Source organism: Nestor notabilis, unplaced genomic scaffold, assembly GCF_000696875.1.
Source record: "Nestor notabilis isolate BGI_N333 unplaced genomic scaffold, ASM69687v1 scaffold6291, whole genome shotgun sequence".
In the NCBI taxonomy this organism is placed as follows: domain Eukaryota; kingdom Metazoa; phylum Chordata; class Aves; order Psittaciformes; family Psittacidae; genus Nestor; species Nestor notabilis.
In genome coordinates this window covers 27,273-54,289 of record NW_009913239.1, presented here as the reverse complement: position 1 = coordinate 54,289, position 27,017 = coordinate 27,273, and the positions used below count along the sequence as shown (strand labels likewise).

The 27,017-nt window shown below is 44.7% G+C and overlaps 1 protein-coding gene across 2 annotated transcripts in view; it reads right to left on the bottom strand.

Annotated features, from left to right (window-relative positions):
* RAD54L2 (RAD54-like 2 (S. cerevisiae)) overlaps positions 1-27,017 on the bottom strand; it is a 44,023-nt gene that overhangs the window by 11,405 nt on the left and 5,601 nt on the right. The window contains exons 2-9 of one of the 2 annotated variants that reach the window (XM_010023101.1): positions 8,929-8,950; positions 6,761-6,934; positions 5,270-5,409; positions 3,555-3,686; positions 2,565-2,797; positions 1,906-2,088; positions 1,499-1,632; positions 26-222 (exon numbers count right to left, since the gene is read on the bottom strand). In XM_010023101.1, coding sequence (XP_010021403.1) covers positions 26-222; positions 1,499-1,632; positions 1,906-2,088; positions 2,565-2,797; positions 3,555-3,686; positions 5,270-5,409; positions 6,761-6,934; positions 8,929-8,950 — 1,215 coding nt within the window. Of the gene's footprint in view, positions 1-25; positions 223-1,498; positions 1,633-1,905; positions 2,089-2,564; positions 2,798-3,554; positions 3,687-5,269; positions 5,410-6,760; positions 6,960-8,928; positions 8,951-27,017 lie in introns of both variants that reach the window. The other variant, XM_010023100.1, reaches the window with a different exon arrangement.

The following is a 27,017-nucleotide window of genomic DNA, read 5'->3' as shown; positions in this document are numbered from 1 at the left end:
TCTTTCTCAAGGACTGGCCTCCCACCTTTCAGAAGCTCTTGCTGCCGGTCTTCCTCATCCAAGTCAATAATGACAGGGCCAGCTTGTTTCTTTGTTTTCTTCTTCCTGCCAGTGGCAAAGGACTTCTTCAGTGAGAGAAGACGGTACATCTCATATCCCATCAGCAGCACACCACCTTCTGTTACCCAGTCATTCACCACCTTTGCACGTGCAGCTGTTGTCCTGCAAAACAAACCAATCAATCAAATGAGCTGCAAGCTTTCTCTCCAGTTTCAGTTTGAACCACTGGATTGGAGTCTGCCAAGAAAAAAAAACCCTGTTCAATTAATTAAAGCACTTTCTCACATCAAACCAGACAAAAGAATACAATGAAGTTTCTTCAGGAAACAATTTGGTAGAGAGGAAGAGAAAAAAGCATCTTATGTGCCACAGTAGTAGGGTTAAGAATGACAGATCCTTACAGGAACTGAGCTGTAGAAGTTTGTCATGTGCAAAAGCATATCAAACTCAAGAGCCCCCTTAAAGAGCTGTTGAGGAGACTATGCTTACAAAAAACCATTTTCACTAATGTACATGGTTGTAGTCATCTAGTTGTTTATCCCTTTTTGTTGTCTCTTCCAATGCTATAGTGTCCCTCAATTATTCCTTCCCTGCCAGCCTGCTCAGAATTGGTTCAAATCAAGACACTGTCCTCACTCAACCCTCCCACAGTACACCTGATCCCATCCAATAGTAAACATACGGTTGGAGTGGCATCAAAGTGCAATTCCACCCAGAAGGTGAAGATCTCAGCAGATAAGTGTACGAACATAGCTGATGAACTGAGACTTCCTCCCTAGGATCACTACACTGTCCCATGCAAGACAAATGACTCAGAAAGGAAGCAGAGATCCATGAGCCAAGAATACACTCCAGACCAGGCTGTAACTGCAATCACTAATCTCTCCTTCCTGGACAAGAAGGCTTTGTATAACTTGCCAGAATCCCTCAAGGACAACAGAATTCACAGAAAGTGACAGTGTTGGGTAGAGGAATTCCAGTGTGTGTGAAAAATCTCAGGAAAAAAACAACCCACATTTAAAATGAGAGACAAGTGGTATATATGCCTCAGGAATCCCAGGATTATGACAGAACTAGCAGTGTACCACCAGAAACAAATCATAGCACTTTTGCTCCTCTCTGCAGAAGCAGCTCTGTCTCTGGAACTGGGTTCCTGATCTCAGCGTATATAGAAGAACAAAAAGGCACAGCAGCAGTGTGAGAAGGAAGCACAAGATACAAACATTGAACGAATGGCAGTTATTCTTGCCCAGGTACCAAAATACTGCCTTCAAGACAGCACGCACAACGAATGCAGTGTGGGAAAGATCTGAGAGTCAAGGGCACAGAATTAGCCCAAACTAAACAGTCTGCAACAGCAATACTTATAGCAGTAGTATTAGAAGCAGTTCCACAAGATGCAGTTCAACGGCTCAAAAGGGCTTTTAGTGGCACCTACTTGTGTTCATCATTCAGGATGTGGACTTTGAAGGTGCGGGGCTGGACCTCTTTGGAGTTACAATCAGCAGGAAGGTTTTCAGGTGCTGGGAGCCACATGTTGAATTCTGCTAGCCAGTTTTGGAGTGTATTCACCTGAAAAAGTTAGCCATGGAAGGATTAAAAACCCAACTGAGGCACTCAGGAGTTTAAGAGTAAAAATGAGAATAGGGAATAACACCCAGCTGTGCCCACACAGGAACAGACCACAGCATGCAAACTCAGGGATGCAGAGGATGAAAGAGGGAGAAGAGCAGCAAGGGTATGACAGAGCTTGACATGAGATGGGACAAATAATTGATCTTCTCTATGCTAAGAAAGAAGTAGTGCAAAGAAACCCCTCAGCCAGCCCTTCACATAGCTACTTACAGGTACAATGGCAAGAACAGTCTTTGCCTCCGTGTGCCGAAAAAGTACATCCAAGAAAGAGATGACCTGTATGGTCTTGCCCAGGCCCATGCTATGTGCTAAAATACACCCAAACCCACTGCTGGTTTTAAATCTCTCCAAGGACTCAACCAAGTTGTCATACAGGAATCGGATCCCACCAATCTAGACAGAAAGGTATAAAAGGTATTAGAATAGTGGGAGAAAAAAACCAAGGTGGGTATGAATTTACAGAGTGGTAAGCACATCAGAACTGCATAAGACCATGAAGATATAAAGGGGATGTTTCAAGTTCACTACAGCACTCTCATTTAGGGAGAGCTCAGAAAGTCTGTATTTTTAGATACTCATAAGACTTCCTGAAAATATAACAATAAATCAAAATTCACTTGTAGCCAGAGAATCTGAATTGGGGTTGATTAGTTTGCTTATAAATATAATTCTATTTTTGAAGTGTTCATCTAAATATAGAAAGGTCTGATGGTAACAGTAGCCCTGGCCTTCCTTTAATTTGTCCTTCTCATTTGCCTGCCCACAACAGCCACCACCACAACCAGAGTGGTCACAGAGTTCACCGAAGAAGTGTTGCTGAGACAACAATTACCTGAATTCATTGCATTTTCAAGACTATTAAAACCTACCTGATGAGGTTTTACTGCATGTGCAAGCTGGGGAGCTAGGAAAATGTCCTCCTCATTTGGTGGATGATTGATGTTGACGATGACTTGCCCCAGAGCATCTGACTGATTTAAGGCATCATTCACATGAGAGCCACTGCTCTCTTCACTGCCATCCTCCTCCCCTTCGTTGCCAGAGTCACTGCTGTCCACAATTTGGAGGGCATCATCCTCTCCTGAACTCAGCTCAATCACTTCTGTAATGTAACCAAAGCAGGAGAGAATAAGGGTAAAGGTTAACTTGCCATTAGGATTATCATGCTACCAGGAAAATAAAAAAATCTTATCAGGAAAATAAGGCTACCACCTTTTGTAGCTCCACACTGGCCTAATGACCTATTCTGAACAAGCAGGCACAATACAGGCACACATCAGGCCCCCAAGACCAGCATATAAAAAAGCATTTTTCCCATGTTTCTGAGAACATCAATCTGAGCTGATCCAAACAGAACATGAGACAGTTTCTGTAAGTCTCCTCCACATGTCTTCTTACTTCCCAAACCCAGACATGCATTTTATCTGTTGATAAAATGTCCAAGGACCACCAAGGAAATAATGTAGAAGTACTCTACCAGAGTGGCATAAAAGTGTCAGGTTAGATCCATATGGGACAAGGGACACAAAGACCACTTTCAGTTGCAGATCTAAATACTTTGATGTTCCTTTTATCCACAGTAGATGATGCCACATCTCATGTATGCATTCTTCAGCAGAGCTCTGAGCAAAATTAAGTGCATTTATAAAACAGAAATAAACACAAGTTTGCAATAGTGCCTGACAGGACATTTTATAAATGTCAAAGGCCAGAACTGGGCATTTATTTGGAAACCAATAGGCCTACAAAAATCTGAAATGATTCACTACTGGAGCATCTGACTAGATGAAAACAGGAGATTTTTGTCTAAATAAACAGCATACTGTGAGAAAAGCAGGCCAAGGCAATTGGTCACTTACCATCTTTAATGCTATTTTTTCCTTTAGCATCATCTTCACTGCCACTGCTGGTACTATCTAGGCAGATCACTTCCTCAGCCAGGACCTGAGGAGGGAGCTGGGTAGCCTCAGCTGTTCTGAAAACTATGTCCTCTACAAACATAAATTACAAACAATAAGTAACTCATAATAATGGGGAAGGAGACAAAACTGTTCAGAAACCAGACAGTATTTCCTTCCACTTTTGCTCCAATAACTTATCCCTGGAATTTTCCATAACAGACTCTCACTGTCTACAATACTGCTATGACTCAGCTTCCTGGGTCACAATCTCCCTCTTTCTCAATATGCCTAAACAATAGCCCATTGCTGAAGGCACCCTCTCTTCTGCATGCCCTGGCTGGGGCACACCAACCATGCAATGTGCTAAAGTCCCTTTTTTTGGGGTGGTCTCAGGAATAAAAGCTGTTCTTCCTCCAGCAGAGAAAGTACCAATTGCTGAAGGGATGATAATGGCCCTTTGTTAATAGGGACACTGTAATAATTACATCCCACATATCATAAACAACTTTTGCTGATCAAGACCATTTGTTCTCATGTTTAAGTGCTGCCATGTGGGGAGAGGCTAGCTAACGGGGCCAAATCAGCACTGCTGCAGTGACTCAGCAAGCAATGATGTTCTTCTAGGGCTGCAACCTACTCCATGAGAGTTAAACTGTTTTAAATAGCTCTTATTCTTCCCCCCCTTGTAAAAATGTTTTGAACGCTTGCACTTAAGGGAAAATATACATTTTCTCCAGAGGCAAAATCAACTCAAAAACTCCTTTCCCCCACCACAACTTCCAACTGCACTTCTCTGCCCTTTACACCAGTCTTAGAGGCTGTGCTATAAACTAGATCACTGAAATGATCCAGCTTAGAAGACAGTGAAAGATGACACATTTACCAGAAGACAAGGGTGATGCTTAACCATTTATACTGCCTGTTATTTCACTGCTTGCTGAAACACGCAAGAAAGGACAAGGTTACATCATGAAGATATGTGCACCCAGCCCATTGTTCTACCATCCCTAGTACCAGACCTATGCATTACCAGATCATTCACAGTACACGTATGACCTGGGTCAAGGACACAGCAGTTTTGTCAAGACTGTTGGTTTAAGGTTCCACAGCAGTTGCAAAGACATGAGAGACCTGTTCCAGCATCCTGCTTACACACAATTAACTTGTCAAAATATCTTCAACAGAAGTTACCTTTCACCATGCAGCCACAGCATCTTGATTCAGGACTAATTCAGAAGTGGAACTCACTTCTGAGTTATTACACTGAACCCACAAGTGGTTTGGAACTGCCCTTTCAAGAGTTTACACTTGAAAGCCCAAGTGCAGCATAGAATCATAGAATGGTCTGGGTTGGAAAGGATCTTTAAAGGTCACCTAGTCTGCCTCCCCCTGCAATGAGTAGGGACATCTTCAACTAGATCAGGTTGCCCAGAGCCACATCCAGCCTGGCCCTGAATGTTTCCAGGGATGGGATATTTACCACTCCTCCAGGCAACCTGTGCCAGCATTTCATCACCTTCATCATAAAAAAAAAAATTTCCTTGTATCTAGCCTGAATCTACCTTCTTTTAGTTTAAAACCATTACACCATGTCCTATCATGGACAAGCATAGCATTATTGCCTTCTTCTATCCCTACAAACCTTGCTTCAGGTGACATCTCCCACTGCTTACCAGGAAGAAACTCTAGGGGTACGGTTGGTATAGTGGCTGGATAATCCTTCCGCTGCTGCTCTAGCCGTTTCCTTCTCTCCAACTCTTCCTGCTGGGCTGCTTTTGTCACAGCTTCCAGTTGGTCCTCACGCAAGAGCTTTCTGAACACCCAAGCAGAAAAACGTGGTTTAGTTACACTCGATTTCTTCCAAAAATGTGAATGGCTGTATGCTGGCTCGAAAGACGATTGACAAGCTCAAGGTAGTCCGTCAGCTACAAAGACTAGCAACATCATCTCCAAAAGCTATAGACAAATTCTACAGCTATTTCAGGCCTGTGCTTCCCAACTACAGGTAACACTACTATTAGTCAAGGAAAAGACAAAAGTTTGACAGAAGCAAAATAATGAAAGGAGAAAAACTGTGAGCGGGTAAGAATGTACTTAAAGTAGGTTATGACTGACAAGTTCTTCCACCTGAAAGGATGTTATTTATTGCTATGCAGTTTATAAACAGAAAACACACAAAGTTATGCAAAAAAGATACAAAAGGCACCAATTCCCCCACAAAAAGTCATCACTGATTCTCCTCTGACATACTATTTTCAGGAACTAGGAACTCTAATGGCTTTAGCGATTGTTCCAAAGGATGCTCTCAAAGCATCTTACCTTTACAGGTAATTCTCATTGCTTCCAAAAGTTGCTCCCCCCTTCAGTTTCACATGTGCAGCCTGGAAATGAAGGCTCTTTTGCCAGAGAAGAGGTGCAGTACAAGGAGTGCTAAAACCCTGCTCCCTCAAACTAGCCTTTAAATCCACCCAATCCAGTTTCCAAGGCCTACTCAGTGCTCATTCCTTTGGCTTTAAGAAAATCAACCTGCACAAGCTTAAGTATCAACCAAAACCCACCAGCACACTACATACAGGGTAAAAGAGCTACTTGCTGCCACAGGAGTTCCTGTTCCATTGTGACTTCTCTAAGCATTTTAGATCCCCCTGAGTAGAATTTCAAAGGGAATTACCACTTCACAACCTGTCCCAGGATATATGTGGTGACTTATACAATCAATTACTGCTTTATAAAATCCAGGTGAAATTGATTTCCAACATTTCAGTCACAGCATCAGCTTCCTGCCAACAATTAACCAGGATAGTAGAGAGGACTGTATTTTAGGCTATGTGCAATAGGATCCTCATCAGCAAATATCTGAAACTGGATATTTACTTAACGGTGGCGCTGTTTTTCAATTACATGTTTTAAAAGCCAGCAGCAAATACACCATTTTTGCAATAGATTCCATATCCAAATATTCACTGTTCTGAAATACCAAACAAGTCTGCACCCACATGCAGCACTCCAGTCTGAGAACATACTACTCCCACTAGTGAAATCCTAAGGTTTTGGAAAAGAAAAGCCATCTGGTTTGCCAGCAGCGGAAGCAAAGTCCAGAGATTTTGTTTTTACCCAAAGGGCTATAATGGGACCTTAGCTCCTTCTGTCCTGCTGCTGCTAACCTTATGTTCCTCCGCATGTGAGACGGTTTCTGAGCCCTCTTCTTTTTGGTGTCCTCAGAGGCCAGGCTCTTGTGCTGGTTCTGCAAGTGTCGCTCTGCCCGCTCACTCTGAGATGAGGTAGTTGAAGTAGAGCGCTGCCATTCTCCATCCTCTGTGTGTTCAACATGGTCACTGCTGAACACAGCTTCCTGGGGTTGGTCTGAAAAGACAAGGAGGTAATAACATGAGAACAACTTTGCCAGGCTGGCTTTTACATGAGCATTCGTCAGTATTTGAGCTGAATGGGAATCAACAGTCCCTACTCATGCTCATTTGCAAGTATCTCAGGGTCCAAACTGGGTTATCTCCAACAGCCAGTCAGTGTGTTAAAAAGTTCTACAGTGAAGGGTCTGTTCCCAGTGAAAGCCAAGACTAACACCACTCAACACAGCCCAAAAGTATCCCGATAAGAAAACAAGGCAAAATTATTTCAGTCCATGTAGAGCACTTGCTGCCCCAAGGGCTTTTCCTACAGGGGCCTGGTGAGCTCTGATTAAAACAACGAACTCAAATCTCTTTCTTTGTTTCACATTATTCAAGTGGGGAGGAATTTCCACTTATATGACACCTGTAACCACCTTCCTAGCTAACAGGACATACCATGCAAGAGGTTATGTGGTTCAAACACTGGGCCATGGCTTAGCAGGCCACTCTGTGGTTTTATCACCAGGCTCCACTCATGATTTAAATGGCAACTTCTGACAAGCTTTTTTAAAAACAAAAAGTAAGTGGCAATATTCTTTCTACATTATAAATCACATGCATTCCTTTTTATCTTCATTCTCCTGTTTTCAGACTTCCATTAGTGGCTGATTTCAGTCTTAAAGCACTATGTGAAATGACATCTTGTTCTATGTGACATTTTGCTCTTCAACAGGCTGTCAGTGACCAAACCAACGTTTGCAGAACAGAGAAATGAAATGTTTCTTATCAAAAGCTTCCCTTGAAGCAAACTGTTTCTGACAAGCCTTGTAATAGCTTCTTTGAAGCATCTTGTCCCCTTGTGTCAGGCAAAGATACCCTGAACCTCATCTCATAATCAGCTTTCTTGCTTATACTGTGTATCACAGAATCATAGAATCATAGAATAGTTAGGGTTGGAAAGGACCTTAAGATCATCTAGTTCCAACCCCCCTGCCATGGCCAGGGACACCTCACACTAAACCATGTCACCCAAGACTCCATCCAACCTGACCTTGAACACTGCCAGGGATGGAACATTCACAACTTCCTTGGGCAACCTATTCCAGTGCCTCACCACCTTCACTGTAAAGAACTTCTTCCTTATACCTAATCTAAACTTCCCCTGTCTAAGTTTGAACCCATTACCCCTTGTCCTATCACTACAGTCCCTAATGAAGAGTCCATTATCTGAGCTGAACTGGACTGAAGCTTAGACAGAATTCTGAAGGAAAGACAACATCAGTGCAGAAGAATGTAGCAGACGAAGTAATACAGAACCAACAAGCATCACATTGTGACTCTGGGGGATGTGGAGACAAAGAGCATCCCTTCTCTAAAAGTTGGGAGCTTAAAATGAAGGATGCTTCAGTACGGCACATTCCATGTGCAGGCACCTCTACAGCTGCCACGTTAATATGCCTATTAAATTAACCTTACCACCAGTATCACCTCTTAAAATTGAGATGAAAAGAACTAGATCCACACCTCAGTCAAAAGTACCAACTTTGCAAGCTTCCTCTCCAGACATCCCACCAGACTTGGCCCAGCTCAAAGTCTATCAGAATCCATTTAGGACTTCACGGCTCACCCCACCACAGATCAATACCAGCAGAGCAGCTCAAGCATTTCTGGGAACATCAGTCCCAGCAAGTCCTACATATACTGGAAAAACAGGTATCCACAACTTATGGGATGAAACAGATCTCATGATGAATGCAAGAAACAGTTACACTGCATGTGAAGCTGAAGGCAAAAGGGTTTGCTGCTACAATCATGGTAGTTCTCCTGCTATAGCTAAGGTCTTGGAGCCCTGTCCTTCCACCACACCTCCTTAAACTTCCAAGCTCAGATATAACGTATCACATTCACTTGCAGACAGAGAACTGTGCTGGCAATAAACCCGGTTTCCCAGGCTTCCCAGGCAACAGCTCTGCTACTTGAGCTACGGACACATTTCAGTCACACTACCTGCAATTCCTGGACACCGTTTCCTTTTCCCCGGCCCTCTCGACTCCTGCTTATATAACTAGATCAAAAGATTGGATGAAATAGGGCAAAGGGGAGCAGGGAGGCTGCACACGTGACCACACGCTCCGGGATGAGTCATTAAACCGGAGACAAACACTGCCATGGTTACTCTGCTGCCATCTCACCCTGGGCCCAGGGGACCTTGACAAGGCATCAGAGAGCACAAAGTCATGCTTGTTTGGAAGAGGAAGCACTTTACTCCCCACACCCCAGCAATTATCCACGTCACCTCCTTTGGCAGCGACTCTGCCACCCGTTTTGCCGTGCTGGGAAAGGGTGCCCTCAGGATGGAGGTGATGCTAACAAAACCCAAGGGCTCAGCAGCCTAAAGGTGAGGCCATTACATGTCTCCTATGTTCTCCTATTTGTCCAATTCCTATGTAGGCTCATTCCACCGCTGCATTTTACCTTTTCTTTCCTCTTAATCATAGGTAATACAAGCTCTGGTGAAACCTATGCACAGCTGGATCAGACAGGGTTTTTTAAATATGACTTATCTGACCAGGAGCCTGAAGCCAAAAATCTGACGATAAATTTCGTCCTGAACTGAGTACAGACCCTCATCTGCCATGGCCACCTCTGCTCAGGCTGGTGTTTGTCCTATCAATACAAGTTCTGAGGTGAGGAACACAATCTGTGCCTCAGCCCACATTCCTGACACATACGTAACTAGACACTGAGATCTCTTCCAAACTAGTGACAAAGCCAAACGTCACACTGGTTGAGGTGCAGCAGGATTCAGAGGACAGCCCTCTTCCCGAAGCTGGGCTCATCCTTGCCACTATAATGAATAAAGCCACTTTCACAAAGCTTAAGTAACACAGTGATAAAATCACACGTCTAACCACGCAAACAGCTCCCACCACACCTGTGACACAAGCTGGCAGTTACTAGCAAGAATGGTCTGGTTGCTGTTTTGTATTAAACTCCTGATTGTGTACATAGCCTACATCTTACTGCATGTGAACAGTGAGGCTCCCTGCTGCAGCCATGTGGCTGTGCTCCAGCACGGTGAGCTCCAAGCTGTGTTACCAGGACCCACACTGGGACAGGAACACATTAGGAAACAATAAATACACACACAAAAAACTATTTTGTAGAAGACAAAGTTGGAGTTGGATTGGAGTGAGTGTGGGAACAGCTTCGTTGAACAGGTCTCATCAGGTAATCAATGCAATAATACCTGCCCCAATTTTGCCAAGACTAAATCTACAAGAGAAATGCAATTATGGTTTTGTAAGAGGAGCTCACCACATTACTCTGACATGGCTATACAAGTAGCTTTTTACACAACACACAAATTCATCAATTCATCAGCCATGTTTGCATGTTGACAACTGCCTGATCATGCTGACGCTGTTAGTGCACTCCAGGAAGATGTGAGCAGTTATCTGCCTGAATGAGAAAAGCATTGCTACCAACCCACAGGTAACAACCCAGCACAGCCTTCCATAGGGAGATCAGCCACATATGCCCAAACACAGCTGGGTGAGAGTGGGCCCAAATCTGCTCAGCAGGAGACAGCCATGGGTCAGTTGTGGTGGCTGATGACAATGTAAACCCATCCATGCTTACGCACTGTGGGCACCAAGAATCAGCTGGAACACAAACTGCTGGGTTCACACCAGCTCTGTTGCATGTTTTGCACTGTGCTCACCGGAAGAGGTACCAGACTGACAAAGAGGGTTTCCTGAGGGCAGTGGTGACAGCAGCAATGCAGACAGTAAGCTTCAAGAAGCTGCTGCTTCAGGTGGGTTACAGCTCTCCATCTGAAAGGTCCCCAAGCAACTCCCACTGGTCCTGGGTTAGACACTGCACACACCCAGGCACTTTATCCTGCAAGGCACCCTGAACACCAAGAGGGGCACAACTATTCTAGCATTCATTTTAAAGGTTTATATGTGCCTGCACTATCAAAATCCAACAGACGTGATTACAGCACGGCTCTGGTTTGTGCTGCAGACCAGGGGTTGCCAGTTTTCTTTCCTCAATAAGCAGCAGTAACCACCGCCCCCAGCTATACACACAAGCAGGGGGAGGTGTTTGGCTTCTCGACCAACACTTGTGTATTACAGTTTAGAAGTCTCTGAAAGGAATAGAATCGTGACTGCTCTCATTCTGCTCTGCTTCAGATGCTCCCCATGTGGTGTGACTGCTGAAGCTGCCCCTAAACACTGCACACAGGTGTGACTCATGATGCATGACAGAGCTAACGATTTGTCCCACAGTTGGGCACTTTCTATTGCACCCACGCTTATTAAACTCACCTCATCACCTCCTTGCAGAATACCCTCAAACTTCCCATAAAACAACATGGGATGCAGCCTGGAGAATATTCTCTAGCATCTTGGATTCAGCAGTGAATTGCTCTTGACACACACAGCCTCTGTAAAGAGGCACAGGTTGCTGTGAAGTGTCATGAAGCAGCAGGTACATTTATTTGAGGTGTGAGATTTCTGTAACAGTCTCCTAACACCAAGGTGTGTGAGAAACAGTGCTATAGTTGCATCCAATCTCCAACCTCTAAGGCAAACCTTGGTAAATTCAAGTGTTTGTGCACACACAAGCGGACATCCACAGCTCAGCTCTAGAAACAGTCCAACACTCCTAGAGGTGCAGAAATTGCCATTCAGGATAAGGCCTGAAGTCCCCTACCTGAGGCTGTTGCTCAAGAAGGTCCAAGAGACCCCTCAGTGGACAAAACACTGTGTAAGATGGTTACTTCCTTACCTCCTCAGTTACTAGCTAGCTAATGTTGTTAGCTAGAGGTACACCATCCTCCTGGGAGGACAACTTCTCTGCTAGAGTAACATCAGTTTCCAGGGAAGGCACACCATTGAAAACCAGACACTTGTTTATTTGTAAAATCATTTCACTGTGGAAACTCAAGATACTGACTAGCACTATTTTGCTGAGCCTTTGGAAACTATTTCCTATCCTAAGAACAGAGGTGTGCACGCATGGTGAGGAAGGTAGCAGCAGAAAGAGCAGCAAGGAGTTAATTCTTGCTTTGGGAGCTGTCTTTTGTCCTGCACAATGAGCAAGGAGCAGTAACTATTATTGCAGGCGTTCTGGGAACTTCCACGCACTTGTGGGCAAAGGCTTGTCAGAGACTAGCTAGTACTAGCTGGTACTACTACAGCCAGTACTGAGCTGTCAAAACAAGAATGGGAGGAGCACTGAGGGATGGCACAAGCAAGACTAATTGCACAGCTCCAGCTGCAACACTCGCAGCCACTGACACACTGAACTACAACTGTGCCAAAGGCTAGAGAAGGGAATCTGCAGAGCAAGCCTGACTGCAAATGCACTGACAGGATGTAAGATGTTCTCTGGGGTTATGCGATGCTTTCCAAGTGCACTGGGCACTGGAGAGGTGTGTAGGTGATGCCAGAGTTCGACTGTACGTGACACCTGGGGAACAGCAGTTCTCTGACTGTGGCATAGCAATCATCTCAGAGGCTGGCAACAGCCAGAGTGCTCTGGCTCATCCTGCATTCAGCTGTGGAACATAAAATATTCTGAAAATATTTAATTTTTCTCTGTATGCAACTGATGCATGGATGTCATGCAAGAAGGGAGGAGGGATGTCTGCACAGAGCACCCTCTCATAAAGGCAGCATTGATATCCCATGGCTGGAGGCAGGAAACTGCTTGCAGAACCCCCCATGGACAGTGTAGGCAAAAGTGAGGGGGAAGCTCAGACTCCCTCCTCCTACCTGTTGTAACATCCAGGAGAGCCACAAAGCCCCCTCCCAGGGCTTGACACACATTAACACCTGGTTCCTTCCTCCAGAAGCACCAGGAAAGCCACCCACAGCAGGGATGGAGGGGAACACAGCCCCTCGGGGGACATTGGGCCATGGCCACCCCCTGCAGCCGCTATCAGGGTAGCTAATTAGCAACAAGGCTCCGTTCTCCTCAGAAAATAATGGGGCTCAGTCTCAGAGGGCAGGATGCTCCTCCCGGCCACGGGTGCTCAACAAAGCACTAATTATGTAAGCTTTACATAACCCAGCACAGGCGCCCCGTGCCCGCGCCGCAGCACCCTGCACCGGGCACCTCTTGGCCCTCTCCAGCCGTCCGCTTGCTGCCAGCACAAGAGCTGGCAATGAGCAGGGATCAGCCTTCTGTCTGCACTCGTGGTTTCCTGCACGTGTGGAGTACTCCTGTGCTCGTCAGGGTGCCCCTCAGGGATGTCCTCTCCCCCATGCTGTGCCCTGGCAGCCCTCAGCCCCTCGCTGTGTGCAGTCCCCACTTGACTCCAGTGAACTACTGCCCACTGATCAGAGGAACGACTTATGTCCACCATTGCTCTCACCCCAGCTCTGTGCTGGCTGCAGCAGTTGGTGTCCTGCTGAGTCACAGCCACAGTAATGCAAGACACAAAGGCATCCTCTGAGCTGAGTCTGCCCAGCCCCTGAGCTTGCCTGCTCCCAGAAGAAGCTTCCCTTGCCTGTCAAGCAGCACATACATCAGCTCTAACATCTTCATCCCCGTTGCTGATTTATCTAGGAGTTAAGCACCTCAGGTCTTTTGTTCATACTTGTCACTGTAAGCAGACACAGAGACTGTCATATTGGTATAACAAATAGCACTGCTTGAAGTCTGAATAACACATATTTCATTTCTCTAGGTATCTGTAAAGGGATCGGCCGCTGGGGGTTCAAGACACCTACGTGGAATCTGCAGACTGCTGGTGAGAGATGGCAGGCTGCCTCCATCCCCAGTCCAGGACCAGAGGATGGAGGGGGGAGATGTGAAATGAGCTCTGAAGAACACACCACCAGCACAGGCTCTGCAGGCCAGAGCGCAGGGAAGCAGCCAGACCAGGAACACACAAAAGCCAAACCCATCTCCAGACTCCTTCTTGGGCAGGAACTAAGCCTCAGTCTATGGAAAACTTTAAAAGATAAATTACAAGGCAGCACTGCCCTTCTTTTTTCCCTTCAGAGGTCTTTCAGTGTATCAGTTACAGATGAGGTTATGCTGCAGAATAAAACTCCTTTCCTGGCCTGAAGGAATACTTCAGGAACAAAAGGCAGCAGAATTGAAGGGCAGGAGCGAGGGAGATACCACCCAAAAACCAAAGGGAAAGGAAGCAGCCACGAAGCTGAGAGGCAAACTGGAACATCAGAGAGCCAACTTTGGTGACAGACAATATATCTTCTAACCCCGGGATTATGCAAGCAGAACTGGGCCCCAAATACCCAAGAGATCTTGTTCTGGCGGGGCCTCAGCACTGCGGACACTGAGACCCGGGTTACATAAACCCCAAAGAGCACTTATATAACGGCTGTATGGCACGGGCTGGCAGCCACCGGCACCCCATGACACCACAGCCCCTGCACGAGCCCGGCAGGTTGTCCTCCCTCTCGCCGGCACCAACAGGAGGAAAGGTGGATGGTTACTCCAGAGCACCGGCGAACCTCCTGTCTGTTCCCAGCTCTGATATGCTCAAAGATGGGTTGTGAAATTTCAAATCAGGCATTTTCATAGTGCCCTGAGATGGCCAGAACTGAAGAAAGGTGGAACACTGCTACCTGGCATCCCTCTTCTAGATACATAAACAAAATTACTTCTCTCAATAACCTCAAACCTAAAATGCAAACTGCCTCCTCCTCAGGAACCTCCCCTCTCTCATGCTGGCACTGTGGGCATTAGTCAAGACGAGGAAACAAAGCCAGGAAACACAGGGAGTGAAGCAGGGATGGCTTACATTTGTCCTTTAGCCACGGGTGTGCGAGAGCAACTGAGTTACATAAAACTACTGCACCGGAGTCAGGAAGTGTTCCAGGCTTGAGTGCTGGGAAGTTTTCAACAAGCTGTGCGCAGGAGGGAGCTGAAGCCTCCCCTTTCTGGCTATCCCAGTTAACTAGTAACCCAGAATATCATTGTCAGCCAGGTTACAGAAATTACAACAGGGATCTAAAGCACCAGTAAGCAGATTTAACCATCAGATCTTCTTTGTTTTCACAAGAGTTCAAAACTTCACAAAAAATCAAATGAAAAATCTGTGCTATACTATTAAGGTGGGTAAGTATTGATTTAGGTAACAAAGATAAACTTCCCCTCCCAACTTCAGAAAATAGATGCATACGGGGGCTTGACTGTTCCCAGCACAGTGAATCCAGCTGGCTGCAACCATGACTCTTCTAGGGATAAATTTCAGGGACTAAGAAAAGAGGACGAGTAGGGGAGCAAGCATTCTGCATTATGCAATGATTACATAAGCATTAGTTTACACTAGGTAGCTGGGAGTTGTGTATTAGCTTTATACTAGAACACCCTCAGAGCAATGAGAAATAATAAAGAAGGGATTATTGCTGCCACACACTTCCAAGGCCACCAAAACAGCAAACAAACAACAAGCACAAACTGAGCTTTAATCTCTGCCTTAAGCCGTCACCATAGCTTTGTTCAGGACCTGTTAACGTCACGGGGGGGACATAAAACAACTGATACTCCTAATTTAAAAGAGCAGCACAGGAAATAATCCCAGCATAAAGCATCCTTCAGCATCCTGGTGCTCCTTTGTTGTTGCTCATCATGGCAATGGTATAAGAGAGAGAGGAGAGATTTCAAAACTACAATACCTGGCATTTGTACTCTAGTTCAGTATCAATGGAATTCACAAGCATGACCCGGTCATTACAATAACCTGTGATACACTCTCCTGTCCATCTTGCAGAGGAAGAAACTAAAGCAAATAAATCAGGTAGGCATCAGTGCTGGGTAACTCCCAAGCTGCTGGCTCCCTGTCCTATGGTCTGACCAACAGGATCTCTTTCCTCTCCTTACATATGATTTCTTACTTAGAAAAACAAAACATAGTTGTGGATGTTTTTAGAACTGTAAAAAAGCACAGAACTTCAGCTGCATTCCCCTTTTCTGCTTCAGTCTCTAAAGTAATATCAGAGGAATTTTTAAGGACTCTGTTTAATTAGGGAGGCATCACTTGGGAAAAAAATGCAAATTGTTGAGTTTGAGCCTGTGTGCCACCGCATTCCACTGGCACTTCTCCCATCAGCTGCAGCCAGAAAAGTGACCGAGAGCACTGGAGAAAGCTAATAAGACCAGGATGAAACACCATCAGTCAAAGAACAATCTGTTTCTAGTTTTCCTTTTCAAAATATTGGTGCTGCTTCATGTGCTGCTAAAGGAGTTTGACAAAGGGCTGCAAAGTTGTTCATGGCACTCAGGCTCACACAAATTGAAGCTACAATGTCACAAGGACAGCCCCATCCAAAATATGTGGCACCCCAAAAGCTAAGTACATTACAGACTGGAAAAATGCCAAACAAATAAACAAAACAAGCACTGGTTCCTTCATAAGGCTGCTAAAATTACAACTACTTCTACAGTAAAAAAAGAAGCATATGTGTATATGGGGAGGAGACAGGGCTCTTTTATTTAAAGACATTCTTTTTGCAGGGCAACAGGTAATATGCTGCAACAAATCTTGATGTACTAACTGGTGGGTGCTACCAAAAAAACCCCAAACCTAAAATCCTCTTTAACTTTCCAGAAAGATTTGTGAAATAATAAACAGATAGCACAGCACTGCATATACAAGTGCTTACTACTTCGAAGACCCCAAAGAAGCATTCAGGCACCTGGAGTGAGAAAAAGCCACATAAACCAGAGAGGAAAAGAAGCACTGACCCATGGTTGAAGCACAAAGACAGGGAAGAACACGATGTGTCAGTTCTGCCCCAGACTCACTCTATGACCTTGTGCAGTTTTATCATCCTCTCTGGGGATGAAAGGCAATGGAGAAGTGGGATGGAGACCCCCCTGGATCTACAGCTCACAGCATAGCCACACTAGATTGGCTACCTCAAACAGAGGTACTTTTCCCACTGGTAGAGCAGACTGTGGTAAACCTTGCTTTATAGCTTGACAAGCAATGCTGTACAAGGAGTTCATTTGCATTCTTGCTCTCTTAGGTTCATACAACTGACCCCAAAATAACTAAATCAAAAATTTCTGGAAGGTCTCTAACCTTACATTCTTCCTCCAACTATGACCTACAGTCTAATTTCCAAAAGCATCTTCCCCTCCCCGTCTTCTCTTTTTATACCTATTAGCTAGACTGAGTTACATAAGCCACTTGTATCACCCAGATTCCTCATTTATCCAAACTCATTTTGTATTGTAATTCATTTCTCTTCTCCGTCCAGACACTCCCAGAATTAGCTGCTTTGTCCTGCCACGACAACCACAGAAATCAGAAAGCAGGAAAAGATGGAGGGGTTTTTGGTAGAATTCACTCCCTTCAACAAATACTGCATGGCTCATTTCCATAAAAACCCCTCATGAAGACCACACTGCACTGGACTCCTATAATAAACCTCAAGCCCTGAGCTGGAGCTTCTGGGGACCAGTTTTGACCTATTAAGTTCATAGCATGAACTTTGGAGGCATTTGTCAAGTGAACAAGGTGGAAGAAGCTTGGCATTCCCAAGTACCTGACCTCAAAGTAACAAGTTAAATTACAAATTTAGAAAGTTCTTCTAATCTGAACAAAGTTTTTTCTCCAACACACAACATCCTCCCACCAGCAAGCAAACTAAGCAGCAGCCATCCCAAAACTGTAAACTCGTGTCAGGGTTTCACCAGCATCTTCCATTTGAGGAGGGGGGGGGAAGCGCCAAGTAGTTCTTAGTTTGTTAGGCACTAATTAGGGGATCTGGAGCAAGCACCAACAGCTCTGCCTGATGCCCAGACTGCTGCCTGGTCAGCTAGTCACCACATATTTCACTGACAAAGGAAAATCCCAAAACTCTTATCAAGTAGGATGTTAGGGGAAAGCATAAACAGAAAGTTAAATGGGTGGGGGAGAGGACATCAGATATAAAACTCAGACTGATAAAACACACTGATATTAACAACTGCCTCCTCTCTTGCTAAAAATTACTTTTGCAGTATTACAATGTGACAATGGCAAAACAGTAGCAGCCAGACTCAGAATGTCACATCAAATTCTGCAGAATTAAAACCACAAAGAAAGAGCTTCCTTCTCATATCCCCTTCACCAAACCAACGAGCACTGCAAGACTCTGAAAACTTAACCATTTCCATCCCTTCCTGGAAGGCAGTAAATTGAAACCTGAGCCCCACAGAAGAGTCTGGATTCCTGATGCACTTTGCTAGCCACTGAGTAGGGTGCTCCAGCACAGAGGTGGGTAAATGAATGGTCTGTAACAGGAAAGCACGAGAGAAAAGAAAACAGAGTGGGGGAAGGAAATCAACCCACAAAAAAGCAACCTGTGTCCTACCTGGAAACTGCTGAGACTCATCCAAGAGTAACATGCTGCTCAGTGCACCGACCTCTGCCCCAGCACTCGTTCAGTGAGGCTGCAAACTCTCAGCCTTCTGCTATTCTTGTCTCAGGGTCTTCAGGACAAAAGTTTCCAGTCACTCCCAAGAACTCCTTATCTCTGCCCACAGCCTAGTGAGCACTAAATCCACTCTCACTGGCTGTTCAGTCTGCAAGCGGGAAATGCCTCCTGATAAAACAGTCCAGGGTACAGGCAGGGAAACCTGCACTTAAGGTTTCTGAAAATAACTTTGGTAAATAACTCCTAGTGCTTGAATCCACCCAGCCGGTGTGACAGGAATCAGTACGCACATATCCTCCTGCACCCAGCCGAGACGGACCGGGGTCACTTATATAACTGCTTAAATATGCCTCGCGTTCAGCCTAAATAAAAATTGTGACTATCTCCTCCCCTGCCTGGGGAGTCAAACAACACAGCCCTGCCCCAGGTAGCTGCTGCTCCACCGGGGACAGGCGCCTGGAGCTGCACTGCCCGGCCAGTTTGGCTTTGGAACGTGCAAACGATGAGCCGGAGCAACCTCAGCTATGCCTAGGAGAGGAGTTTTAAAAGAGAGCAGAAGAGCAGAGAGGCTGGGTGGGTGTGTACAGGGGAGGTCTCTCCTCAGGAGCAGCGCATCAGATCCCATTCACTCAGCTCCGATCCAGTTCAACTAGTGGCAGAGACCAAGACCGGGAATAAAATAAAAATCCTTACATAACCATCAGGCTCTGGCGGGGCCCCGCGCAAGGGGAATCCCAACAGACAACAGCACCTTCGGAGCAGGGCCGTAACCCCATGCCCAGGTTTCACAACACAAAAGGAAAAGAGGAGGGAAACAAGTTTTAAAAAGAAGTACAGCCTTTTGGGCTTTGAGAACAACTATGGTATCTGTGATTTGATCACTATTTGCCTGTTAACTTCCAAGAAACCTGGACAACTGAGACTGAAACCGGAGCAATGCGATGCAAGCCAGTAACCTGTTTGCACAGTACCAGGAGAAAGAGTACTCTGTCCCCTTCATTGAATCAGCAGCTTGTACAGCACTGCTAGCCTGCAGAAGGCTCTTACTGCAGCAAATGGAATATGAATGAGATTTCCCTGGTTTCAGGAAACAGCCTGTCTGAATTTGTGGAGTACAGGTTATTCTAAGCAACCATTCCTCCACATTGTCGATCTGCACCAGACGGACAGGTGCAGGAGAGAGTAAGTACAGGAGAGAATAAGAACTTTAAAGCTGTGGTTGAACCCCTAATGCCTATCCATCACACTTAACCTTCAGTACTACAGGCTTTTTCCATGCCTGATTCCCTTCACAGGCATATCCAATGCCAGTAACAAAGAGCAAACCTGGGCTGATAGACACGTAATGAAATCCACTCACTGCTAGCAAGCATTTGTCCACATAATGAAGTCAGGTCTTTGTTTGAAACAACTGGCAAGTGAGAGTCAGGAAAACCAGGATGGGCTCAAGAAGCCCAAAGCAAGATGTGTCTGAAGAGCCCTAGCTCTGATCTGCAGGACTCCAGGGCAAAAAGCTGCTCTCACAACAGTACAGGTTGATCTAAAGGTCCGCAAACGCAACTGAGGCAGACCCTGGTTACCCTTTCTGTGAATCCAGTCATTTTTATTAGACCTTTCTTTCCAGAGGGTGGGAGGACACAGTGAATGCTTGCTACCACCAAAATATCCTTCATGGTACGACACAACTTTGAAACAAGCCCAAGGTGCTATACTGGTAATTAGAGCCATATAAATTTTACCAAAGAAAAGATGAACTGTGTTAGAATTAAGAGGCTTAGTAACAAGACAGCCTTTCACCTATGTCACAGATTCAAATAGCCTGGCTGGTACACAAGAACATACACTGTTTATCAAGGGGGAAGAGGGACAAGTACATAGCTGAGGATCTTGTAGCAAGCCTTATAAGGACTTTGTAGGGTTGGAATAAATAACCAAACATGACCTCAGCATCTGACCGAACAGATTCATGAAACTGGGAAGCAAGATTTAAAAACAGTATTTGTGTAAATGCAACTGGGTAGTTTCCAAGGCATGCTGTGCTGGTTTTGGCTGGGATAGAGTTAATTTTCTTCATAGTAGCTAGGATGGGATCTGTTTTGTATTTGTGCTGGAAACAGTGTTGATAATTCAGGGATGTTTTGGTTACTGCTGAGCAGTGCTTACAAGGCATCAAAGCCTTTTCTGCTCCTCACCCCACCAGTGAAGAGGCTGGGGATGCACAAGGAGTTGGGGAGGGACACAGCTGACCCCAACTGACCCAAGGGACATCCCACACCATAGGACATCATGCTCGGCACATAAAACTGGGAGGAGAATAAAGAAGTTAGGGATGCTGGGAGTGATGCCGTTTGTCTTCCCAAGTCACCTTTAGACGTGATGAAGCCCTGCTTTCCTGGGGATGGCTGAACAGCTGCCTGACCACGGGAAGTGGCCAATGAATTCCTTATTTCGCTTTACCTTTTAAACTGCCTTTATCTCAACCCATGAGTTTTCTCACTTTTACTCTTCCAATTCTCTTCCCCATCTGATCAGAGGGGAGTGAGTGAGTGAGTGGCTGCGTGGGGTTGAGTTGCCAGCTGGGGTTAAAATACGACACATGCTTATTACAGCAATCAAGCACAAGGAAAATGGAAGTTCAATACACTGGGGGAAACAGGTGGCCTATACCTGCACACAGCCATAAAAGGGGAATTTCCTTCTTCACCTTAGTGTGCAAAATGGAAAGGAATTTTTCTAGCACTTTCCTACTCAAAACAGCCTGCTGGTGAGGCCATCACCGTTAGCCATGATAAATATGTATCCACACAGCCAAGAATTACATCTGCCAGAAACAGTCAGTTTATAAAATTATCTCCTCATGGAAGGTAATCTTGTTACGGATAAGCCCATTTACTGAATAGCTTTTCTGTGAGGCCAGCCTTGCTGGTAAGGAAGAATGTTCTCCCTCTCCTACATTGTCTGAAATCTTACCTAGCTGTCATGCCTCACCTACCTCATGCTCAAACCACCAGCTCTTTGCAAATGTATGACTGTGCTATACATCAGAAGAGGCTTCTCAAGAAACTGCTGTCACTTGAGAGGTTCCCTTGCAACAACATATGAGATTCCCTGTTAAGGAAAAAAAAAAAAATCACTATAAAGTTTGTATTTTCATAGAATATCAAGACAAAGGCCCTTCAGAACATGGCTTTTATTCAACTGACAAGTCTTTTCATCAGCAGTGTCAGCATCCCCGAGCACTGCAAATTCATAATGGTTAAAACTTGCACCTATATCTGCCTACACACACAAGAAGCTCAATTGTAAAGTTTTTCAGGACACTAGCTCCTCTGTATAGCAGAGAACATAGGAGATGGGCAAGAGAGGAATCAAACTAAACTCAACTCAACTAAAAAGTTTCAACAAAATATCCCAAAACATATCACGAGTTACTCTCCTTCCCCATCCCTTCCAGATGGAGTAGGTCCTTCCCTGTCCCCATGGTTCTTCACCTTGAACCTGGTTCTTTCAACCCACTGCCCCCCTTGCTGAGCTTCACAGGCCAAGCAGCTCCAGGACTGCTCAACATTAACCTGATCCAAGCCCATCAAGCGCAGTGCAGGTGAGAAGCACTGGATCCATGCTCCCAGTCCCTGTAAGGTTGGGTGGTTCCAGTGCTTCTCTCCTATGACCACCCTGTGCGCTCTTCACCCTCATCATCATCCTGCAGAACAGAAAAGACATTCTCTGCCTATCCTCAACTGCTCCATGCTAGCTGCGCAGTCCCTTCCCCATCCCACAACTTCCTCACAGGCGTGCTCCACATCCACCAGCTGCTTGTACACACCCCACTGATCTCCAACAAGTAGAGAAACTGCTGCAAATTTGAATTGTTTGTAAGTTATTAAGCACAAACTAGGCTTGACAGTCAAATTGCACTCTTGATTATCAGCTGCTGGTAGCACACACAAATACCATTAAGGCCGCTTTCGCTGTCCTGTTTTCCATGTCGTTTTAGCAACATGGAAAACACACAAGAATATTAGATTTGAGGTGGTTATGGTATAAGGTGGCGTTCATCAACCTGAAACAGTTCAGATGGAATCAAACTTGAACTCTATGACATTATCTGTTGGGAACAGTATTGCTGGGCTTTAAAAATCATTTGCTTTTTAAACAAACACTGCACTGTAAATAAAAACTCTTTTTGAGTGAGATCTAAACCAACTATAGAAAACCAGAGGAGTCTTTCCATTGACTTTAGTGAGTCTTGAACTGAAATACAAGGCATAAAATTTCATCAATCTGTTTTTTTTTCTCATTTGATTTGTATTCATACAAATCCTGGTACCACACTCTAAATCACAATGGAGGGGGGCAGGTGGGGTGGTGTATCACACAAAATACAGATAGTGATGAAATTAAGTGCCTTCTGCAAATACTTTTCACACTGTCACTGTGGTAAAACTGATACTGCTTCAGACTTCAGTCCCAGGCTTTCAAAGGTTGTTTAAATGCATTGAAGAAAACAAGGTATTATTAGACAAGATGTACTGATTTTAAGTGGGAGGATTTAAATCATAGATAGTTATCATCATCTTAAAGCTAAACCCACTGAGTTACAATCCCAGTTATATTCAAAAAGTCCTCCTATAGCTTGCTACGTTTCTGCTGCTGAAGATGACATGAGGTATTTGTGCACCATGGAAGAGTGATTTTTTACAACTTTAATTTCATTTCAGTTTTCACCTAAGTGCAAATTTGACATAAATCATAAGCTAAGAGTACACAAAAGTGCCATTTTAAAATTGCTTCTAATAGTTCAAGTATTTAAATATTTTACATAGATGAAGATTACCTACAGATGTTTTAATTGCAAAATTTGTTTTGTCAGAGATTTAAACTACAAGTTTCTGTTCACCCCAAAAGATTTTCTCTTGTACCTTTCTCCTGTCTCACTCCTATTTGCGTATTTGCAAGTGAAAATAATGTCTTCTGATTCCTACTTAGAATTTTTCTGAGACTGAGTCAGTGAACTGCATGTTGAAGAAAACGTGAACAAGACCTTTTCAACATCTGTCATACAAACTACTGTTACTAAAATAATAAAAGGGTCTTGCATCAAAAAAAACTTTGATCCAAACCATGAGGCAGACACTTCTGAAAGTTCAGTGTTGCTGTTTTCTATAAAGCCTGAGCAGGAAATTAAAAGTCAATAACAAATAAAGCCAATAATAGTAGTGTGATATAATGTGATATTGTGTTTTGAAATCCAAACAATAGTTCTAATTTAATTAAAACAGTTTCCTCTCCTTCCAAACTTGCTGCTGCTTCTTGGCTAAAAATATTACACCTGTACAACATACACATTTTAGTTAACCAGTCACTAAAACCAAGACAATAACAGATAAATGAAGGAAAAATAAAAATAAGGACCTCTGGCATAATTGAAACTCAAACGCAAAACAGAGAAGTGTTTCTCTCACTACATTTGAAAATAAGAGGGGCACTGCCTAAATTGTAAAGCAAGAGGATTTTCATTTTGGCTTAATCACATTCATCAGGTGATCTTGGCAAAACCACTTTGCCACTCGTTACCTGTTCTAGAGGGAAAATCCACATTACAAATTTGCTAATTAGTTTCCTTGTGACTTCATTGTGGTTTCAGAAGTGGCAGATGACAGAGTATGGTATCTATTAGCGATGACTTGGTGTGGTTCAATGCTGGCTATTGAAAACATACATGGGGAAAAAGGTACCAAACACGACAGAGACGTAAGCGCGACTGTCCTTCCTTAAAGATTCTCTGGCTGCTTTGGGAGAAAGAGAAAAGCAAGATTTTGGCCAATAAAGCACAATTCCCATATCCTGTAAAACCTATAAGAAAAGCAGGAAGAAACAAGTTCTTCTCTCCATCGGAGACTTGGAACAATTCTTTGTTAACAACTAATAGCTAACAACTGCTTACTCATTGACCCTGCTACCCATGAATTCATGCTATTCTCACATTTGTGACAGCTTTAAGAAAAGAGAGCATGTAGTTACAGGTAAATTAAAAAAATATATATACATAATGCAGAGCCATGGGTGTGGGCTGACCCTGAACCACACAGAGGGATGTATTCCATCATATGCAATAGATCAAAGGGAAGGAGGAAGAAAAGAGGGGGGGGAAATGTGACTAGTTACACCAGCACATCATTTGAGAAGATGAGGCAATCCCTGTGCCCAGCCAGTAGGTCTGAAGGAAGCAGAGCTCTGGCGTCATCACCTCCTTTTAAAGAAGTAAAGCAAGTCATTACTCCAGGTTATATAACACGGAGACTATGCCAGACTTTGTGCCACCCTCTCAAAAAGGAAGCCGCCACCAGAGAGCCTGGGAGGCAGGCAGAGGAGTCACCACCGTTTTCATTCGGAGCTTCCCCCTGCTTAGGATAAGCAGAGGACACTGGGACAGAGTCCGCACTTTCAGGCAGAGTAGGCAGATGGTGAAAGGCTCAGCAACCGACCTGCAGCATCGTCAGTCTGTAACTCCCTGCAAAGGGGGCTGGGGGACAGCACTGTCAGGATCTCATCCTTCCTTCCCACCAAAGCTGTCAAGCCACACCTCACCCTGCTGAGAATAACCTAGTTCACAGGGTTAGTTAAAATGCTGGAGTCAGTCAGTAAAACCCCGCACAGCCCAGGCACCACTCCTCCACACTTCTCTCCGTGCCTGTTACCTGCCCCTATTCCTCCCTGATTTATGGGCAAACAGCCTGTAGACATGGGACCTCTACCTGCCTCTGTCACCTGCCAGCAGTCTAAAGTGCCCCAACCAAGCAAAATGCCCCCAAAGGCAACATGCAGCTTCGGGTTTGGCACAAAGGGAGGTGACAAAGGGCACAGCACTGGCTGTTCCCAGCAAAGCACCCAAGAGGACTTTTTTTAATGTCACCCTTTAGTGAGTCCAGTAAATCCACTTTCAAGGGAGCTGGGTGCCTGCCACAGGGTCCGCATGGGCATTAGCAACTCCCGTACAATGTGCTGGGTACACAGACAGCTAGCTGGGCAGGTCCAAAGCCCTCAGACAGCACACAGAAACACCATTCCTTGTGAAAGACAGACTGTACCACAGGGAAACTGACAGAGTTAAAATAATGGGTAAAATACCCAGCCTCCTGTAATAAAGCAAAGTTCCCAGAGAAATCAGTGCGGATTTTGCCTAAATGAGAGGTAAACCTTCTTTCCTGCAATTTCAATGTAACCTTTCTGCATTACTCAGTAACCAGCATTGCTAAAATTGCAAGTGCTAGCATCCAGTCTCTTTTCACCTTTGATACTAACTATATCTTTCGTATTTTATTCAGCTGGACTGTGGAAACATCAATGACAGACAGCTCCTAACTTTCTGGGTCTTTGGAAACCAACACAAGTCTCCAGTGTAGGATTTGCTGAGGTGGAAAGTGTATGCTTAACAGACACAAAGCAACTTCGCAGACAGTCTTATCCCTTTCATGAATTGAGAAAACAATAAAAACCCTTCAACTTCTTAGTTATTGCAAGTCATCTGAGAAATGCATCCAGTACCTGCAGCTGGACACACGTTTGCCGAGTTACCCACAACCAGCTGACTTGATGTTGAGCCCCAGAGTTTGATAAAGCATATTTAAATGCTCTGATCCATGAGGATCGTTTGCTAAGGTAATGCAGTTTCCCATAACAATTTGGTAAAGTTTAAACACACGGCAGTATGCAGGATATTAATTCACAAGTAAGTTTTCACATGTAGCAATTACTTTTGTATCTCTGATACCACACATGCCATTACCTTTGCATGCAGTTATTGGCAGTCTGTGAAAAGTCACTGCAAGCATTAAATCTACCTAGTTGTTTAAGCACAGTGAAGCGCACAGTGGTACACAGAAGTTCAGGTTTGGCTTCCCAGGCTTACAAAGGTCAGGGCCATTTTGGAGGCAACAAACTTACTGTTGAGAAGAGGCTTGCTTCCCCCAGGAATTGCCCTTTAGCTTCCTTAGAAATAGTACTGGTGGAGTCTAGAGGGAGCTGCATCCAGCCACAAGTAATCAAAACAAAGGAATAAAGTCCATCAAGAAGGAAAAAATGGAAAGATGTCAATCACCATGCTTCCCTTTCCCCCCAAGAAATCCACCTTTCCATTCTGCGAACAGTAATTTGTAGATCAAACTATAGGATTATCACTTACTGGCACCCACCACTCTGGCATACATACACACAGAATACAGCAGAGCTTAAAGAAGCAACCCTCATGGCCATCTTCAGTGATTTTCTGGGTTTAGGGAAGTCCTGACTTATTCCTTTCCACACTTTCTTCTCTGACTCATCCACTTTCAATCAATAAAAAAAGCCTCCTCTGCACTCCAAGCTTACCCCAACAGGCCTGCACTTTTCCTTCGTGCCTGCCACCAGCCTCCAGTCAAACAAGGGCGGGAGATCAAAGCACATGTATCACCAGTCTGAGGTAGAAAGCAAGAAGCAATCAAGTTCTCTCTACCCATGTAATGCAGCAGATGGAAACATCTCATTAAAGGGTTCCTCAAGGAGTAGCTATAGTGTCAGAGGCTGCCTTGACCTTGGGCTGCCACCTACCCTCAATAACCACCTGAAGACACAGCTGTGAAAAGCTACTTTCTAAAAGGAGCTGGGAGATTAAAGAAACAAGC